This window comes from Chiloscyllium punctatum, chromosome 20 (assembly GCF_047496795.1).
Source record: "Chiloscyllium punctatum isolate Juve2018m chromosome 20, sChiPun1.3, whole genome shotgun sequence".
In the NCBI taxonomy this organism is placed as follows: Eukaryota; Metazoa; Chordata; class Chondrichthyes; order Orectolobiformes; family Hemiscylliidae; genus Chiloscyllium; species Chiloscyllium punctatum.
The window spans coordinates 42,052,721-42,073,362 of NC_092758.1; the positions used below are offsets into that span (position 1 = coordinate 42,052,721).

Here is a 20,642-nt window from a genome sequence, read left to right on the forward strand (position 1 = left end):
CGGGTGCTCCGGTTTCCTCCCACAGTCACAAAGATGTGCAGGTTAGGGTGAATTGGCCATGCTAAATTGCCCGTAGTGTTAGGTAAGGGGTAAATGTAGGGATGGGTTGCGCTTCGGCGGGTCGGTGTGGACTTGTTGGGCCGAAGGGCCTGTTTCCACACTGTAAAGTAATCTAATCTAAGTAACACATATGCCACACAAGTGCCAGACAATGATCGTCTGCAAAAAGAAAGAATCCACCCATGTGTTTTGACATTTTATGGCATTAGCTTTGCTGAGTTCCCCCACTATCGACATCCTAGATTTTACCATTGATCAGAAACTGAACTGGACCAGGAATATAAATACTACAGCTTCAGAAGCAAATCACGTGCTGGGAATACTATGGTAGGTAATCCATCTCTTGTCTCCCCAAAGCCTATTCACCATCTGCAAGGTACAAGACAGCAATGTATGGAATACTCCACACTTGCCTGGATTAGTGCAGCTCCAGCAACCCAGGACTTGACAGCATCCAGGACAACATCTGCTTGATTGAAACACCTTCAAAATTCACACCCACTGCTACTAAAAACTCAGTGACAGGAAGGTGCATTGCAGTGACTCAACCTGCTAATTACCCTAGTGGGCTGTAATTTTGTGTAGTAACCTCTTGAATGATATTTTATTAAATACTTCTTGCAAATCAAAAATTCAAAATCCTTTGACCATTCTTTTATGGCAGCATTTTCTAAACAGATGAACTCTACCATTTAGAAGGACACAGGGCAGCAATGTATGGGAACATCTGCACCTGCAAGTTCCCTTCTAAACCACATGCCATTCCTTCTTGGAAGTCTTTCAGTGTTCTTTTACAGTTGCTGGGTCAAACTCCTGGAACGTCCTTCCTAATAATTGTGGTAGTACCCACAAGATTCAAGAAGGCAGTTCACAACCAGCTTCTCAAGGACAGTATTGGAGGATAATAAATTCTGGCCTAGCGTACGACATTCACAAATAAAAAAAAATTGAAAAACCTGTTCTTTTTCTGTGCATAACCCATTGCTTTTGCAAGATTAAAGCCCGACATATTACTGTTCTTTGATAACAATAGCAAACCTAGTTAAATCTCACTCTCAATACCTAGAAATCTTTCAGTTCATAGTATTAGTAGTGCATGCTAATATGCACAATACTCATGATTATTCATCCCTTAATTTTTACCAGACAGGAAAATTGTACTTTTATGATTTCCTAATATCTAGTGTCACAGGCTGCCACAGGCTCACATTTGTAAAACACAGCTATTTAACATACTCCAAATATAGTCATAGATCTCTCATTATTTCATAATAAGACTTCATCTGAGCACAACCATCTAAAAGAACCTTCATATTTGCAGAGGATTAGCTTTACATCAAAAGCAGTAAATAGTACCAATTAACTCTTTTATAAAAGATCTGACGAATGTCTGGCAGAGAATGTAATTTAAGGATGGTTGGCACAGTCAACTGAATATTTTTGTGCCATGTTATAATTTATTTCTGTCATGAAAATAAATATATTTGGAATGTGTCTGTGTAGGTTTCACTTCTTGTAGCACTATAAACTTTTAATTAAAAGGTTGAGAGTACAAATCCTATTCCAGATCTGTATCCATAATTTTAACTGATATGTCAATGCAAATACTGATGGAGATCTGAGTTGAGAGTGGGGTGTTGGAAAAGCACAGCAGGTCAGACAGCATCCGAGGAGCAGGGGAATCGACATTTTTGGCATAAGCCCTTTATCAGGAAAGGCTTATGCCTGAAACATCGATTCTCCTGCTGCTCGAATGCTGCCTGAGGTGCTGTGCTTTTCCAGCACCCCACTCTTGACTGATCTCCAGCATCTGCAGTCCTCACTTTCTCCTAACTGATGGAGATCTGCATTATCCAATATACTGCTCTGCAATTTGGGCTTAAACTATTTGACAACTCTTATAATTGAAGTAGACATTAAAGATCCTAAAACATTATCTGAGGGATAATTCTCCTTAGGAACATGGCATGCATTCCACCTTAAACAGTCACCACCACAAAGAGTAATTTATCTCAGTAGTATTTACGGGATCTCACATGCAAAATAGCTCCCACATTTGCCTATATAACAGTCACTGCACTCACTTTAAAATAATTCAGTGCATGTGAAGTATTTGTAACATTTCGGGGCACATGAGAACATAAACTCAAGTCTTTCAAAATGCAGGTTTAAATGCGAAATCAATAATTTAGACTTTTCCTTGGTTAATTTTGGCAGACAAAGTGAAAATTTACTAAGATCTATCTTATTGGCAGATTATCTGTGTTTTGGAAGTTAAAATGGGACTCCATATGGCTTCAGCATAAAATGTTCAGGAGGAGTGGGCACAATGGCCCACAAGAGTTTTTCTCATTCCACCCAAGTTGTTTTTTCTCTTAACAAGTATCTTACTGGAGTCAAATGCAAGATAAGCTGGAGCTAGTGAGCTTCCGGGTCTCGGTGGGGAGGGGAAGTGAAATTAGGGGTCAGATTGAACAGGGATAGGAAATGTGAAAGAGTCTTCTGGGATTTGGGGGTGACCTTGGGTTGAAACAGGGGCTTGTAAAGGTAGCCTAATTCTTCCCGAATAGTATTGTAAGTATTATTGCAAACCTCAGCCAGCCACTTATGATATAGTGATGGAGACTGGAAGTAGCAGTGGCCATTTTAGGACCTCAATTGACATAAGGCTGGATGGACTGCCTGACATCTCCCTTAATACTCATAAAATTGCTGTGGCCGCTGGGACAGGTGGGTTGATGCCAGGAAAGGCATTGATGGCTGTTTATAATCCTCTCCCGCCTGCAAGCCCATCTGTCTAGGAACATAAAAGTCTGCTGTTAGGATGTATGAAATCCAGAATTATAATTGTAACAAGCGTGGATCCATTTGGATGTAGGAATTGAAAGGCAGGAGTACAAGAACATTTAATGACATGAACTAGATTCCAGTTACAAACATACAGGAAGTCCTGCTGTTAGACTCTTGGTAATGTATTGTTATGTTTGATCAATGAGATTCTCTGTATTTGCATTTGGAATTTGCTGTTTTGTGCTGCAATCTGTTTAATTAGACCACCTGTAAATAGATACACAATCTAAATCCCTCAAAATACAGAGATGAACTATTAATACCAAACTGAAGTTTTAAAGCTCCAAGATTTTCCCAATAGGTTGAGGCGAACTGCATTGCTTTTACATCATTAAAATGTTTATGCCTGATAAGGGTTTGGGAAAGATTTACACAAGGATTTTCTACATCATCATTTGCAAATCTATTGGAAAAGTGATTTGTGTAAATTCACCCTGAGACAGATGCAATCTACTGGAGTACATGGAAAATAGGATGTAACATTTTAAAAAGTGTTTCAGCTGAACAGTCTTTGGGCAAACAGTTAAGTACAGAACAATGCTTGGATAATACATTTGGCTATCAGCTAAATTCATGTCTTAATTTATGTTTTCTGTCACTTTTTTTCCTCCGACAGGATACTAGTTACTGGAGCAGCTGGCACAAAATGTTAAGTAAAATAGCGGGCTACGTAACCCAGACAAAGAAGATGATGCCATAATTTCACAGACTTCAACCTGGAGAAATCCTTGAGGAAAACTACATCTGGAAACACAGTCTGCTGGATGTCTATGGCAGTAAACCTGTCAGAAATGTCTTGTGCCACCTGGAGGCAGAATTGCCAAATCTTTCATCCTAAGGACTGCAGACCAAAAGTGAAAAAGTTCAATGACTTTACCAGTATTGGCAAGTTAACATAATGACCACTGTTTTCCCTGAGCAACAGGCTACTCCTACTTCTAATAGGAACAGCTGTCTAAGTAAACACTAAAACATTTTGATTAAAGGATCTTATGATTTGGAAACTTGCACTATATTCCAAATGCAGTTTGCATACATGCACAACCTAAAACCCCCTCCTCTAATACACATACATTCCTTATTTCAGCTCATCAATGCCACTAGACACACTCCACAACTGCTATTATTTTCCACAATTTTTCAATCTTTTTGGAAGAGAAAGATGCACCTAGTTAAAAACCAGTCATGGAAGGAGACAATCATGTCTTTTAAATTCCTTTTCCTCAATAAGAAATTTGTCTTGGTGATTGCGGGAAGTAACTCTACTCTTGTTGCAGGGGATAATGAGGTCAGTGTCATACTGTTAATACTAAGTTAGTATCATAATATATCCGCTCTGTAACCCTCCAAAAGTACCATGTAGACAGAACTATCCACTCACTTTCTCCATGTCCTAAATCCTGGGAAAATAATACTTACCCACTCCTGTTAATACCTTCCAAGTCCATAATGGCAAATGCAGAAGATGGAGGACAAAGATGGTGAATAGAAGGAGAAAGAACAGTTTTAACTATCCCCTAGTCTCCTAATTAAAATGATGAATAGAGGGAGTTGATGACAAGCTGATGCTTTTTGTTTAGTTCCAGCACAGATGCTCTGGCTCATTCTGCCCAATTCCCTTCAATTTACTTCATCCATGCAGAATTGGTTTCACAATGTTTAGTTCACCAAGTGCCAAAGGACAGCTATTTCATCTGCTGCAAGGGCTGGCACATTCTATCACTGTAATGGTTAGCTACAGCCTTGGGCTGGACGCTACAAATCTGCTGGCAATCTGCTGTACTGACTTATGGTTGATGTGGAGTGGAATTTATGTTAATTGTCTTCACAAACATCTCATGTTTCACCTTGAATTTAGTGGCCATTAAACAGTGGGTCAGTTACTGAGCTGCTTTCTTGACTATGATTGATGCTTACATCTTTTATTTTTGTTCCCTTCAGTTTGACTAGTGCATATCAGTACTCTCTCCATCAACCATGACAAAACTTGTTATTGAATTTTCACAAAATTTTAGAAATATTAAGGCACAGGGCTGGCTATGTGCACCATTGAATTGCAACCTGCTCTCCAAATGAGCATCATTACTTAAAGCCATTCTCATGTCTTTCTCCCCATACCTTTGGAGATTTTTTCTGTTTAAATAATCATCCAATGCCATCTTGAATGCTTCAATTTAACCTGCCTCCACCACATTTTCAGGCAGTCCATTCTAGAGCCAAACCACTCACTATTTTTCTCTCTCAATACATTTGTTTCTTTTGTAATTCACTAAATCTGTGCACTTTTATTCTTAATCCTTTTACCGGCAGGAGTCATTTCTCCCGATCTACACCATCCAGCTCTCTCACAATTTTGAAAACCACTTTCAGATCTCCTCCTTGCCTTTTTCTCTTCAAGGAGAACAGTCCCAACTTCTCCAATTTATCCTCATATGTGAAGTTTCTCAGCCCTGTAACCATGCTTGTGAATCTCATCTGCATTCTTTCCAATACACTCATATCCTTCCTATTGTGTGACACCTGACACTACACAGTACTACAGTCGAGATTCAACAAGTGTCTTATACAAGTTCCACACCACCTTCTTGCTCACATGCTCAATGCTACTGCTCATAAGCCCAAGGATATTGTATGCTTTACTTATTGCTTTCTCCATTTGAATTGTCACCTTCAATGATCTGTGTACGTATAAACTAAGATTCCATTGCTCCTGCACCCCCTTTAGAATTGTACCCTTTATTTTATATTGCCTGTCCATGTTGTTCCTACCAAAATTCAGCACCTCACACTTCTTTGCTTAGCTCTTTGTCTGCCACCTGTCTACCCACTCCATTTGTGACATCCTTTTTGAGTTCTACACTGACATCCTCACAATTTACAATACTTCCAAGTTTTGTATCAACAGCAAACTTTGAAATTGTACTCTGCACACCAGGATTTGGGTCATTAGTATAAATCAGTAAGGGTAAGGGTCCCAAAGCCACGCCCTGGGGACTTCCACTACAAACCTTCCTCCAGCCTGAAAAATATCTATTGACCATTATTCTGCTTCCTACCACTTAGTCAACTTTGTATCAACATCTGAGCCTTTTTTTCAGCCCTGATCCAGACTTCTTTTCTTTTTAAAAAAAATTGGATTACTAAGTTACTCAACTTTCACCACACAAAATATCTACATGGAGGATGTATTGAAGGAAATCTTTAATAAGGAAGGATACTGATTTATTACTTGAAGGTGGGGCAGGAGGAGGGATTGAGCTGGCAGTGTCGCTAGTCTTGTTTGACCCAAGGCCAGGAGGCCAAGCCATGCCCAGCCCACTATGTACACCATTATGCCTCAATGGTTTATAGATCTATCCCATCTATGGGATAGAAAATATGGAAGGATGGCGATGCTTGGGTCAGGTAACTTGGTTAACAGCTACATAAAATTTACTGCATTGGTACAGGCAATTTGGTTAAATAGGTTTACACAAATGTTTATGCTTCACATTGCTTCATCTCATCTGTTGGCTTAAATTCTATTTCTTTCCCCCTTATGTGCTCTTTAAATCTAGTTTCCACTTAAATGCATCTGTGCTATTTACCTGAAAATTGCACATTCCTTATTCTAACAGCTCTCTTGGTGAAGAAGTTTCTCCTTAATTACTTATTGGATTTATTAGTGCCTATCTTATATTTATGGGCCCTACTATTAGAGTTCTTTGAGATCGATTATGCACAAATCTGCTTCTGTGTTTCTTCATAATGATAGCACTTCAAAATGTACTTTATTGGTTGGAAAATACATTGTCATATGGTCATGTATTTTGTGTCTGTCTTCCTCAGTATTAACTATATCTTCAATTTCTTGTGTCTGTAAATTTTGAAACTGAATTCAGTTCCTGTGTCCAAATTGTTCATGCAAATGGTGAAAAACTATGGTCTCAGCACTGATTTCTGTGGACTACCACTTCCTAGCTTCCATGAATCCAAATTTAATTTTGTAGCCATTCTGCTACTTGATCCTGAACTCCACCACACTCTGACCTTAGCCATGACACTCTGTTGCTCCTTCAAAGAGTTTAGGAAGGTTGACCAAACATCGAACTTTGCTTTTGCATTATATGCTGGCTATGTTTGCTGTTTGTTTAATTTCTACTTTCTTTATTGTACTTTTGAATAAAGATAATGTTAATTTTCCTACCACTGACTGGTCTGCAGTTCCCTGGGCTCATTTTTCCTCAATCTTAAATATTATTAGATGTCCTCTGGTACTCTAGTACTATTCACTATTTTAATAAGCTTGTATCATGCATGGATACAATTTGTACAAATCAGAAGTTTGACCACATATTGAGGGATCAGTACTACATACAGTGGCGTATTCTCTTCATTGAGGCACATTTGTGAATTGATTGGTTGACGATCTGGAATTGTTACAGAAAACACCGAATGGATGGAATGAATTTCATAACTTGCATGGTTAGACCTGAACTCCTGTCCTCTGATTTGCTAATGCATTCCCATATACACTAGGCTACTGTACCAGATTACTGAGTTTTGTTTTACCCAGAAAACTTAAAACTGGAATTCTGGAGGAGCAAACAAAGTCTTGCAGAGAAGCTGAGAATAATAGATAGACGTGTTCACCGAATCCATTTAAAGCCTGGAGTCACAATATGCTAAATCAAATAAAATTTAAGGTTAATCGATGGGTCAAGAAAACTGAGCAATGGATGAGAAATTGTGATGTATTTAAATTGCTTAAGTGCATAAATTTTAATTAGCAACATCTCCCTGAACAGCTATGTTAATTCTCAACTACATCTTGTGATAATATTTATTACATTAACTTTTGTATCAAATAAATAAATTGTTTTGTAATAAAACCAAAATACTGTGAATGGGAAGCCAGAAACACAAACAGAAAATGTTGGAGAAATTCAGCAGGTCTGGCAGCATTCGTATCAAAGAGTGAGATGAAGTAGGGTCTTAACAGACTCAAAACATTAACTCTGTTGCTCTCTACAGGTGCTGTCAGACCTGCTGAGTTTCTCCTCCAATTTTTTGTTTTTCTAATTAGCTTTATAACTCTGGTTAGAAATGAACTCATTTCAATCAGGATTCGATTGTAATTCTGTGATGTGCTCTATGTAATTATTAAAATACTTTTAATTCTAAGCACAAAGATTAAGAGGTGTGCTACTTTGAGTATTTTGTAAAGCATATCTTCAATTGATAGTTTCCAGGTCTGTTCCATTGTGCTGTGTTACAAAATAATAATCTGAACAGCAGAATATCAAATAATGGCTCGGAATTTTGTCATGATAAATTTCTTTGCAACAAGACAAGCTGAATTGCAGTCACAGATAATCTGGAGAACTGTTTGCATCAGAATTTCATGGATCAGCTTATTTGTATTTCCATGGAAGTAGTCATCCAAATACCATGTAAAATGGAAATATTGTGCTGGGGTATTTAGAAATTTAACTGCAACTTTTAAAAGATCTGTTCTGGGTGAATAGCAGATAATAGACAAATTGCTTGGTTCACTTAAATCATGATTAAATGGCAGTCACACTCTGTGAGTAATGGTGCTTTGATAAAATGGAAAAGCTGACATTCCAGTGCAATTTTCAGTACAGGTTCAGCTCATATACAGCATCAGCTCAGGTAAGGTCACTGTCACCAAGAGCAGCTTTCTGAGAAGAGGAGTAATATTCTGCTGGTGCCACACCACCACCAAGCGAACTTGGAGGTGCTGTTTTAATGTGCAGAGATGCCTCTCTCCAATTTGAATTGTTGTTTTCATTAAAAATCCCAAACAAGCGGCAACCTTCTGTAGGTGTGTGCTGGGAGCATGATGGAAGGAGAGAAGTCTACTAACAGTAAATCAGCATGCTTTCCATCTTTTTCTGGGACCTACTGCCAGCCTTGGTCATGGCAGAAGTGGTTGCAGCACGGATAGACTGCAAAAAGATTGGCCACACACAGTCCTGCCAACAATCACAGTGGACAGGGAAAAAATAGCCAGAAGCAGTTGCAAAAGTGGGATGCTGGTTTAGCATGATCATTTTAGGTGGGATCAAGAACAAGAATTCAAATGATCTATCAGCCAGAAAATGATGCACTGGAGGCACAGATAAGAGTATAGAATTTAAATGCATTATACTTGCAAATTCTACTCATTGAAATGAAGCAGAGAAACAACAAACTGCTGGGAAACTGTGGGATTACCTGGCTGGGATTATACAGCTGTTGGTGTTAAGCCTCCATAAATAAAACTCTTCCGTCCACATGCTACAGTGTAAAGATTGCATCATTTTATTTTTCATTGTCTTGGATTGTGGACCAAAATGGTAAAAGGATACTATTGTAAACCAAGGACTGTCGAAGGGGTTGTTGCATTTTTAAAATCAAGTTACTCAAACTCATTGTGAGTGTGTTTACATTGTAGTTTTCTTTAAGCAGTAGAGGGGAAGGTGTTTGAGACCCAAACAGGACAGTGGGTGTCTGTTCAGAGTAAGATTTGCCCAGTGATAGATTGCTGATTTTTCTTTTGTTTAGGATAGAGACCTAAGGGACAACTTTTTCACACTGAGGGTAGTACGTGTATGGAATGAGCTGCCAGAGGATGTGATGGAGGTTGGTACAATTGCAACATTTAAGAGGCGTTTGGATGGGTATATGAATAGGAAGGTTTGGAGGGACATGGGCCGGGTGCAGGCAGGTGAGACTAGATTGGGTTGGGATATCTGGTTGGCATGGACAGGTTGGACCGAAGGGTCTGTTTCCATGCTGTACATCTCTATGACTCTATGACCAGGACCTAAAAGCCAGGAATTATTAGTGTGACAACAACTCTGATTGACTACTGGGTAAGTAGACAGCTTGTGTGTGAACAACACAGAGGCAGAAGGTTTCCAGGCTGCAAGATTCAGCATTGTTCCTTTTTCTCTCTCTATAGCAAAGCAACCAAAATTGGAAAGATAATAGCTAATCTCGATCACTATTTGCTATAAGATATTGCCTCTAACCAGTGATTGAGAAATTGAAAAATTGAGATATCAATTCCCCCAGTGTTTTCAGCAAAGAACTGAAAAGATGTGGATGTGAAAATCAGAGAACTGAAGGATTTGAAAGAAGCAAAAGGGGTACCTCATTAAGTCCTGTGAGCTGGTGCTATTGAACTGTGTTTCCCAAATGTTTTCCCTCTCCCCATTGTATCCATTCATGTTTTTTTTGTCTGCCTCCATCTGAATGTGTGCATAGGGGTATAAGAAGGAATTAGAGTTTCAACTAGTGGAGTAATATGTTGAAAATTCATGTTATTTGCCTGTGATTAGATTGATTTCTTTATAATAAATAGTAGCTCATGTTAAGAGACCTGGTCAGTGTTTTCTGTTAATCCGAGTCTGTAAGACAAATACTTTGAATACTCTGTAATTTAATTAAATCTTTAACCTGGAGTATGCGGCTTGATTATCAGTCCACTTTCCCAAGTAGGTAGTGACAATTGGTAATAAGAGGCAGCCATTTCATCTTAGAACTATAAAAAAGTGCTGCAAGAGATTTACTGAGCAAACTAAGATTGGCGATATAATTCACTGAGTGCTCCTCTTTCCTTCCTTAGGCACTAGCACAGTTTTTCTCTAATATTAAAAGCTGCAGAAATAAACCTTCACAGTACATTCTGGTTAATGGAGGGCTGCACTCTTTGCCATTCTGACTGAATGGATACCCATTCTCCACAACACAAGTTGAAAAATTAATGCTAAAACCCCTTCCTCTATTTTAACTGGATGATATCATCACATCTCTTTCTTCAGTTGCTGCCAGACACACAGCTTCACTGAATTTACTTCGTATTATTGCATAATTTAGTGACATACAGGTCTCTTGAGGGGGGGGTGGCCTCTGACCCTAAATCGCTCATTATTTACAAGCAACAGGCCGCTGGAGTTATACCATTGCCAAGGGAGATAATGATAATAGATGCAGACTAGAAATGTATCCACTGAAGACCATTACAGACACAAACTTCCACGTTCACTCACACTCTGACTCCCAGTGGGGTAATATGTAACCATTCTTAGTTTCCACCCCTCTTTCCTGCAGGTTCAACACTGTATCTGTGGTCCATGTGGATGACGAGGATGAGGAGAAACACCAATAAAAATATCAGAGGCTTTTTGTGAATAATGATGATAATATAGTAGCAATATGAGCAGAACTAGGCATGATGACCTGTTGAGTTCACTCTGCAATTTAATCATAATCTGGCTGAAATTCTGCTTCAAGACCTCTTTCCTATTCTAAATCCAAATCTCAAGTTCCTTGATGCTGAAAAACCAATTAATTTCAGTTTTGAATTTACTAATTGACTGAGCACCAACTGCACTCTGAGAAAGAGAATTGCAAATTTTTGCAATCCTCTGGGATAAGAATTTTTTCCTCATTTTCTTCCTAAATGGTTGACCCACTATCATGAGACTATGATTTTGATCTCTAGACACTGCTACGAGAGGAATTGCCTCTCAGTATCTACCTTGCCAAGCTCTTCAACAGCTTTGTACTTTGGAATCTTGGGAAATAAATGCCCCCTATTCAATTTCTCAAAATGACAACCCTCGCATCCCGTGAAGCATTCTAATTAATCTTTACTGTGAACCCTCAAGGTATTACCCTTAGGTATTGGAAAGAAGAAGCAGATAAAATCAGATTAAAGCCTTGATTGTGAAAAACAGGTAAAACATTTTATGCTTTGAGAACATTCACACCTGTGATTGTCTAAATTACAGCTATTACAGTTCTTCAAACACTTCATTTAGGTTCTGCCCCATTGTATAAATGATAAAGTTACAACAGATTATTGTTAACAGCCATTGGTATCAAGTTAAAATCAAATTAGCAACAATGGAAAAATGAATTGGCAATGAGAATCATTTTTGCTATGAGCTACTCATTTATTTGGATTGTACAATTAGCATACTGTTAAAAGGAAATGCTTTATGTGTAATTAAATATGACTCTGACCTTGTCAAGCACTGGCTCATCTAGACTTTGCTGCTCTATACACATGTGGCATACTTTTGATAATAGCTCATGGGGTTCGATGAATAATCTTGAACTCAGTAGAAATGTAAATATATATGCTTTCTGTAAAGAGAAATACACATTTGCAACAGTTCAAATTTAACATGAGACCACAAATGTATTGCTATTTGTAGTACAATTTCTATACTTATGTCATTGAGTAAGTGTACATCTGCTTTTTTTAAATAGAATATCTTTAATATATTAAACATTCAAGACACATAGTAGACAAGCAAAAGTAATATAAGAGTTGCAGGAGGTAATTCAAAGAAAGATATGCCTGGAAGAGGCTTCTAAAATCAAAGAGAGAAATTGCAAAGTACAGAAGGTGTAGGAAGAGAGTTCATGCAATTGAATTGAGACAGACGAAGGTTCTACCAACTCTGGTGGAGTGAAAGGAAAGTGGGAAATCAGAGGCAGAGACAGAAGGAATTGAAAGTAGGGATTCTAATCTGATCTAATTCTTTGACCATGTGGAGATTTGAAAATAAGGATGATTATTTTGAGTTATTGTTTAGAATTATGAGCGAGTAGAGGTTGAGTATGGCAGGCATAATGAGCAAGCAGCATTTATTAGAAGACAAGATAAAGGTGGCAGTGTTTATTGTAATTTGTATTTTGTAAAATGGGAAATAGAAGGTTTGGGATATCAAAATTGGAAAAAAGTTAAATCTAGAGATAACAAAAACACAGATAGGGATACAAATAGAGTGATGCAGAGGTTGAAGGTAGCTGGTTTTGAAATGTTGAAGCTGATCATAATAATGGATAAAAACACAGGCCAATTTAGTTTAATGTATTAACAATTGCCATACTTGAGGATGGATGTAGTTGCACTGGAGGTAGTCCAGAGGAATTGATTCCAGAGATTAAGGTTTTGTCTTATTGAGCAGTTTAACCCCAAACTGTCTAGGGTTTAGAAGAATGAGAGGAGCTAAAAATGATGGATAAGGTAAATTGTTAGAACAAGAAGCCATTTAGGATAAAGGTAGCATATTTAAAACAGAAATGAGGAGAAATTATTTCTCTCAAATGGGTGTGAATCAGTGGAATTCACTACCCCAGAGTGCAGAGGGCATTGAGTAAAGGTAAGGAGGCAATAGACAGATTTTTAACTAGTTATAGGTTGAAGGGTTATGGAGAGCAGGTAGGAAAGTGGAGTTGAGGCCGAGATAAGATCAGCCATAATAGAATTGAATGGCAGAGCAGGCTCGAAGGGTTGAATGATCCTTTCCTGCTTTTAGTTTTTAAGTTCAATTACAACCAATAATGATTAATGTATGCACTAACTAAGACTGGGTCCTTGTCTGTTGATGCTTTATCAGGTGTTGGGCAGTCAGGAAGCAAGGTACTTACAGAATTCCTTACTTCTTACCTAGTCTTGTAGCCACATATATGACAGGTTCAGTTCAGTTTCTTGTCAATACAATTCTGATGATGTTAATAGTGGGGTTTTCAGTGATGGTAATGCCATTGAATGTCAAACATAGATAAATTCTCTCCTGTTTGAGATTGAAATTGCCTGGCACTTACATGACATAAAAGGTTACTTGCCAGTTATGAGCCAAAATCTGGATGTTGTCCAGCTCTTGCTGGACATTATCACAGACTGCTTCAGTATTTGAGGGGTTGCAAAAGGTGCTGAATATTTCTTACTCATTCATGAGCTGTGGAAATTGCTGGCTGTGCCAGCATTTATTGCCTATCTCTATTTATGAAGGTGGTGGTGAGGAGTAAGGAGTTACAAGGATTATGACTCAATGACAGTGAAGGAATGGCAATATACTTTAATGTCAGGATGGTGAGTGGCTTAAAGGGGAACTTTATGTTGTTTTCATATGTCTGATGCCCTTTTCCTCCTCCTAGATGATAATGGTCGTAGGTTTGCAAGTGTGCTAAGGAGTCCAAGGAGTCGAGCTAAATTTCTGCAGTGCACCTTGTAGGTGGCATACATTGCTAATTAGATTAGATTAGATTACTTACAGTGTGGAAACAGGCCCTTCGGCCCAACAAGTCCACACCGCCCCGCCGAAGCATAACCCACCCATACCCCTACATCTACATCTACATCTACCCCTTACCTAACACTACGGGAAATTTAGCATGGCCAATTCACCTAACCTGCACATCTTTGGACTGTGGGAGGAAACCGGAGCACCCGGAGGAAACCCACGCAATATGGAGCATTGCTTGGAAGGACTGAATGCTTAGGGATGTGGTGCCAATCAGGCAGGTTTCTTTGTTCTGGATGGAGTCAAGCTTCTCAAATGTGGTTGTAGTAGCACTCATCCAGGCAACTGGGGAGTATTACATCACAGTCCTGACTTGTGTCTTGTAGATAGTGGATAGGCTTTGGGAGTCAACGGGAGTTGCTCACTGCAGTATCCTTAGCCCTCTGATCTGCTCTTGATTTGATTTGTTTTAATTTATTGTTGTTACATGTACATAAGTACAGTGAAAAGTTTTGTTTTGTATGCTGTACAGGCTGATCATAACATAGAAAGATCATAGGGTGATTGAACAGAGTGAGGAAAACACAGTTACGGCTGCAAAGAAGGTGCACAAAAAGCAACGTTAATTTTGAAATTTGAGAGGTCCATTCAGAAATCTAATAACAGTGGGGAAGAAGCTGTTCTTAAACCTGTTGGTACCTGTGTTTAAGCTTTTGTGTCTGCTGCTTGATGGAAGAGGTTAGAAGAGATTATAACTGGGATGGGAGGTGTCTTTGATGATGTTGGCTGCCTTCCCATGGCAACAAGAAGTGTAGATGGAGTCAATAGACTTATAGTTACAGTACATATATGGCAAGTCCAATTTGGTTTCTGGTCAATGGGAACCTCTAGGATGTTGATAGTTGGGGATTCATTAATGGTCTTGCCATTGAATGTCAAGTGTAATGGTTAGATTCACTCTTTTTGGAGATGGTTACTGCCTGGCATCTTTGTCATGTGAATGTTACTTGCCAGTTGTCAGCCTGAACCTGCATATTATTTAGGTCAGGGACATTGCCTGCTTCAGTATCTGAGGTGGAGACAGTCTGAATTCAAAGTCTTAAAAATACAAGCTTTGTGAGGGGCTGCTTCCCCAGCAGAAGTTCCAAAAAAAAATTAGTCTGTGATCCATAGTGTATGATGTCTCCTCCTGAAGAAGTCTACAATTCTAACAATCATTTGTCTTGGTCTCAGAGTGTATATGTCAGTACTGATATAAGGTGCAAATGCTGTTGAAGTGTGAACAAGTGATTATTAAGATAATAAACATTGCAAAAGCATAATGGCATTTAAAAATATAGATACAGTGCTTCAGTGAATTTTCTTATAATTTTTGAAACATTGTTTCTAATTGCAATGGTACTGTACCAGCAAAAATGCATCAATAAAAGTGGTTACACTTACTTCAGGATAATAGTCAACTGTAGGTATGAGATGTTGGATCAAAGCTTCTAAAGATGCTGAGATAAGGTTACCATCCTGAAATATTAGTCTTTCATGTTCGTTTTCTTTGGTTGGGTGAAGTTGATGGCTAAAGCCACTCGTGTTAAACATACTTGTAGAAGTCAATGTTTGTGGCATGCCTTCCTGTGAAGAAAGACAGAAAGGCTCATCAGGAACAAGTGAAAACAGTATTTACTGTATTTGTGTAATTGCACTCAGAGGAACCCCATGGAAAATACATTACTTTTCTTTCAGAAAGATTCATAACTCAACTTTGTCCAATACTCATAATCTTCCTCAAGCTCAATTTTTAAAATTGGACTGAATTTTCACTTGTGTGGAAGTGGGATGGGAGTCGGACAAGGCCTCAATTTCATGTTCCTGATTAGTGGTCACCCCTCTGGCCCAGTGCTACCTCCCGTGAATTTGGAAGACAGGACAGGTTCTGTATACTGGCAGGCAACCTGAATGTTCTAGTAACTAATTAAATCCTTAAAGATTTAATAGAGGGCACTCTCGCAATCCTGACTTTGTTTTCAGTCTGACGTATGAGGTGCTATTATCATTAGGAACCATGGTGGCTTCCCAGAAGAAAGCTGGGTAGACTTTAGAACTGAAAAGTCCAATTTGCTTGGAAGACTACACTCCAAAAAACCAGCCACCTCCTCTGCAGAGCCCATTACTGTGGAGCAGTATTTAACCCACGTGGGAAACACGATTTCCAAGGTAGAGGCCAGCCAATTTAGGAAGATGATGTGCAGAGCTTGTCCACTTGTGTAATGGGGACAGGCCCTTTGCTGTTCTTGCCTCTACTGTGCCTCTGATGTCTGCAGGCACTTGCTAAGCATTGCTCCACCAACACCCTATATTTAGTTTGTGATCATCATGGGCCTGGTTTTAGCCCTTCCATTGGATTCTGCTGCTAGTTTTAAAGAGCCTATCTATGCCCTTTTGATTGTATCGTCTGGTCTTCACTCTATGTACTGCCTCTTAGTATGTACCATTAGTCCCTCTCCCTCTATTTATATCTATATCCCCTCAGTCTACAACTTTCTGAACTCTTTCTCTCCTCCTGAGGAACACATCTACAAAATAGCGACCTTCCCAATTGGAGAGCTATCTCACATCAACACCCTCAAACATCAACAGGACGGAATATGATGATGATGTGTGATCCCTACTTGCCACTTGCAAAATCCCATCAAATTGCATTCAGCAAATATCTCTGATTGCTTTCTTAATGGTCGTATTTGGCTTCCCACCACGCCCATGTAAATTCACTGCCCTGGAACTTTAATGCTGACTGCTTCATTCCAGTGTCAGGTTCCTACTTGCCCACTCCACGTGATTCTCTCACCCCTCTCCACTACCACTTCAGCAGATTGCATTAAATTCCATTTCATATATTTTGCCTAGATTTACCTTTGAAAGTATTTTTTATCCTTCATCTAATAAAATATGTTAGTTGCAGTAAACAAATAATGTGTAAATGATGTGAGTGAGCTTTATTATAGCAGAGTCCCATTATTTACAGATTTGGAAAACTACCATCAAACTCTACCACTATGATAAAAAGAACAATGGCAGATAGAAAGCCAAAGGTGGAGAGAGGAGTTCATAGACCTTACTGAGATAGGATCAGACCATTTCATTCAGTTAACCAAATTAACACAAATGCTTTGGAGGATCCCTGGGTTTGTGGGGCCGTATGTTGGGAAGCCAAGTAGGGTTTGGTCTATTTTGGATGTGGCGTTACGCAATGAGAAGGGCTATATAACACCCCAGCTGTAAAGCAACCTTTGACAAATAGGCACTATAATATAACGGAACTTTACATGAAGTCTGAAGGTGACATAGTTCATTCTGAAACTAATGTCTTAAATGTGAGCAAAGGGAACTCTGAGTATATGAGGCAAGTTGGCTAGGGTGGATTGGGAAAATACACTACAAGATTTTATAGTAGATAGATAATGGCTAGAATTTATAACACAGTGTAAGGTCCTCTAAAGCACAAAGAGATCACAGTTAGGATGGCAGATTTCTCCCAGTTGGGTATCATAAATCATGGAGTCATAGAGATGTACAACATGGAAACAGACCCTTCGGTCCAACTCGTCCATGTCGACCAGATATCCTAAACTAATCTCGTCACATTTGCCAGCACTTGGCCCAGATCCCTCTAAACGCTTCATATTCATATACCTATCCAGATGCCTTTTAAACATTGTAATTGTACCAACCTTCACCACTTCCTCTGGCAGCTCATTCCATACACACACCACCCACTGTGTGAAAACTTTGCCCCTTAGGTTCCTTTTAAATTTTTCCCCTCTCACCCTAACCTATGCCCTCTAGTTCTGGATTCACCCATTGCAGGGAAAAGACCTTGTCTACTTATCCTATCTATGCCCCTCATAGGGTTAGTAAACCTCTAAAAGGTCACCTTTCAGGCTCCAGGGAAAACAGCCTCTCCCTATAACTCAAACCCTCCAAACTTGGCAATATCCTGGTAAAGTGTCAGTCATAAGTATACAACTGTTCACAATCTACATAAAAGATTTGAATGTGGGGACCAATTATAATATATCCAAATTTGCTGAAGATAAACTGGGTAAGAATGTAAGTAGTGAGGACAATACAAGGAGGCTTCAAAAGGACTTGGACAGGCTAAGTTAATGGGCTAGAACATGGCAGATGGAAATAATGTAAATCAGTACAAAGTTATTCACTTTGTTAGAAAGAAAAAGGCAGAATATTTCTTAAATGGAGCGAGGTTGTGAAGTGTGAGTGTCCATAAGGATCTGGTGTCCTTGTCAATGAGGCACTAAAAGCAGGCATGCAGAGGTGGCAAGAAATTAGAAAGGCAAAAAGTATAGTCGGCATTCATTTCAAGAGGATTTAAATACAGGAGTAAAATATCTCACTGTGGTTGTGTAGAGCCTTGGTGAGACTGCACTTAGAGGATTGTGTACAGTTTTGGACTCTTTATTTAAGGAAGAATATTTTGCCATTTATTTAGTGCAATGAAGGTACACCGGATTATCCTTGGAATACTGGATTAATTTATGAGGAGGCATTGAGGAAACAGGGTCGATATTCTATAGAATTTCAAAGAATGAGACAGATGCATTGAAACTCACAAAAATCTTACAGGGCTGTAAAGAAGGATATGGTTAGGAATATTCTCCTGGTTGGTGACTCCAGCACCAGTGATATCATCTACAAATAAGGGGCAGACCATTTAAAACTTAGATGAGGAGGGATTCCTTCACACAAAGGGTGATGAACTTTTGGAACTTCTCCTCCAAAGAGCTGTCGAAGCTCAGTTGTTGAGCAGATTGAAGAAGAAATCAATAGATTTTTGTAGACTAATGACATTAAAGGCGGTAGAGTTAGTGCAGGAAATTGGCATTGATGAGAAGGTCAGCCATGATACAGTGGGCTGAATGGCCCACTCCTGTTCCTATATTCTAGCCCCCATCAGCTGCTGTTGCTTTTCTTCTCATGTGCTTATCCAGCTTCCCCTTCTAGGCATCTCTGGAACATGCCTTGTGGTTTGTGAGTTCCCCATTGTCATGACTCTTTTTGGTAAAGATGTTTATTCTAAATTCTCTAAACGGTTAACTGGTGATGAGCTAATATTTATGGCTTCTGGTTTTGATCTCTCCTAAGTAATGTTAAGAGGCTAGCTTGGTTGTACACTTTGAAAACTGGTGCAGCAAAATGCAAGCAACACTTGATGTGAACATGGGATTATTCAGTGTCAAAGCATCTCTGTTGACCTAGTAAATTTTGCACCTTATTTGACATAAAAGAGAAGTCATGTAAAGAAAAAATGATCACTTCCTTAATTTGAAAACCAGACCAAACTACTCGGGAACTAATCCTGTATTATTTTAAAAATAGCTCATGATTATATCAAAAATAAAATATAGTTTCGGTATTTAAGATAGGTTTTCTCTCCAAGAAGGCAGTTGGAGAATCTGATAAAAAGTTAGTTCTTCTATATCAGAGACAGAATTAATGGTAAATAATGTTAAAATGGAATTTACCTCCTTTCAAAATATCTTCCCACCTTAATTTGTTAACCTGCTGGAAGCATCAATAAGTTATTCCACCCTGCAAAGATTTATATGGACCACTGATAACAAAAGTGATTTGCTGACCTGTGAGAAGACAAGCAGTATTCCCCTCACGACTCAAACTACAGGCAGCCATTTCTGTAGAGTGCCTCCATTGGCAAGCTGTTGGGCACTGATAACATTAGAGATGGCACTGTCATTGGTTTTGTGAGCTGAAGCCACTTTTTCTGGTGGTTCTTACTACCTGCAAAGACAAGATCATTATTTTGAAAGAGAGAAAATAAAGACTTGCGATTACTGCCAGTCAGCCTCTCATTTCTGTGGTAGCAGTCCGCAAGAGAACGAATCTGTCCTTCACACTCTCAGGAAGTACATTCAGGATCCTAACTACTCGTCACATTAAATAAAAAGGCTTTTCTTCAAGTCACACCTGGTTCTTTTGCCAATTATCTTAAATTGGTGACCTCTAGTTCTGGGTATTTACACCAAGAGTAACAGTTTGATTTTTTTAAATCTAGTCCATCCAAACTCATTATGATTTTGAACACCTCCATCAAATCTTCTCTCACCAAGGAAAATAGTTCCAGCTTCATCAGTCAATCCACTGAAATCTCTTATCCCTGGAATAATTCTTGTAAATCTTTTCAACACCCTACTAATTACTTCACATGCTTCCTAAACTGCAATGCCCGGAATTGGATACAATACTTCAGTTGAGGTCAAGCCAGTGCTTTTTCTCCCTACACAGGTTCACCATAACTTATTTGCTATTTTACTCCATTACACTTTATGTAAAACTCATATGCGTTATTAACTGCTTTCCATATGCGTTATTAACTGCTTTCGCAACCCGCCTTACCACTTTCAACAGTTTCTGCACATATAACTCCTTTGCCCTCCCTCCATTTAAAAACTGTATCACTTATTCTATACTGTTTCCTGTTATTCTTCCTACTAAAGCACACCACTGATGCTTCTTTGATTTCATCTGTCATGTCAGCTCCATTACCACTGCCCACCTATGCCCTCTTGAAAGTTATCTCTAACCTTCTCAGAGTTCACAATACTTGCACTAACTGAAAATTTTGAAATTGTGCCCTGTACATAGCGGTCCTAATTCCAACACGCAGAGAACCTC

The 20,642-nt window shown here is 38.9% G+C and overlaps 1 protein-coding gene across 10 annotated transcripts in view; it reads right to left on the reverse strand.

Annotated features, from left to right (window-relative positions):
• The window catches only part of LOC140492081 (ras-GEF domain-containing family member 1C-like), a 227,913-nt gene that overhangs the window by 37,375 nt on the left and 169,896 nt on the right, over positions 1-20,642 (reverse strand). For all 10 annotated transcript variants that reach the window (XM_072590777.1, XM_072590769.1, XM_072590775.1 and 7 more), the window contains 3 exons: positions 19,589-19,748; positions 15,384-15,566; positions 11,929-12,051 (listed from right to left, as the gene is read on the reverse strand). In XM_072590777.1, coding sequence (XP_072446878.1) covers positions 11,929-12,051; positions 15,384-15,560 — 300 coding nt within the window. In that variant the 5' untranslated portion in view covers positions 15,561-15,566; positions 19,589-19,748. The remainder of the gene's footprint in view (positions 1-11,928; positions 12,052-15,383; positions 15,567-19,588; positions 19,749-20,642) is intronic.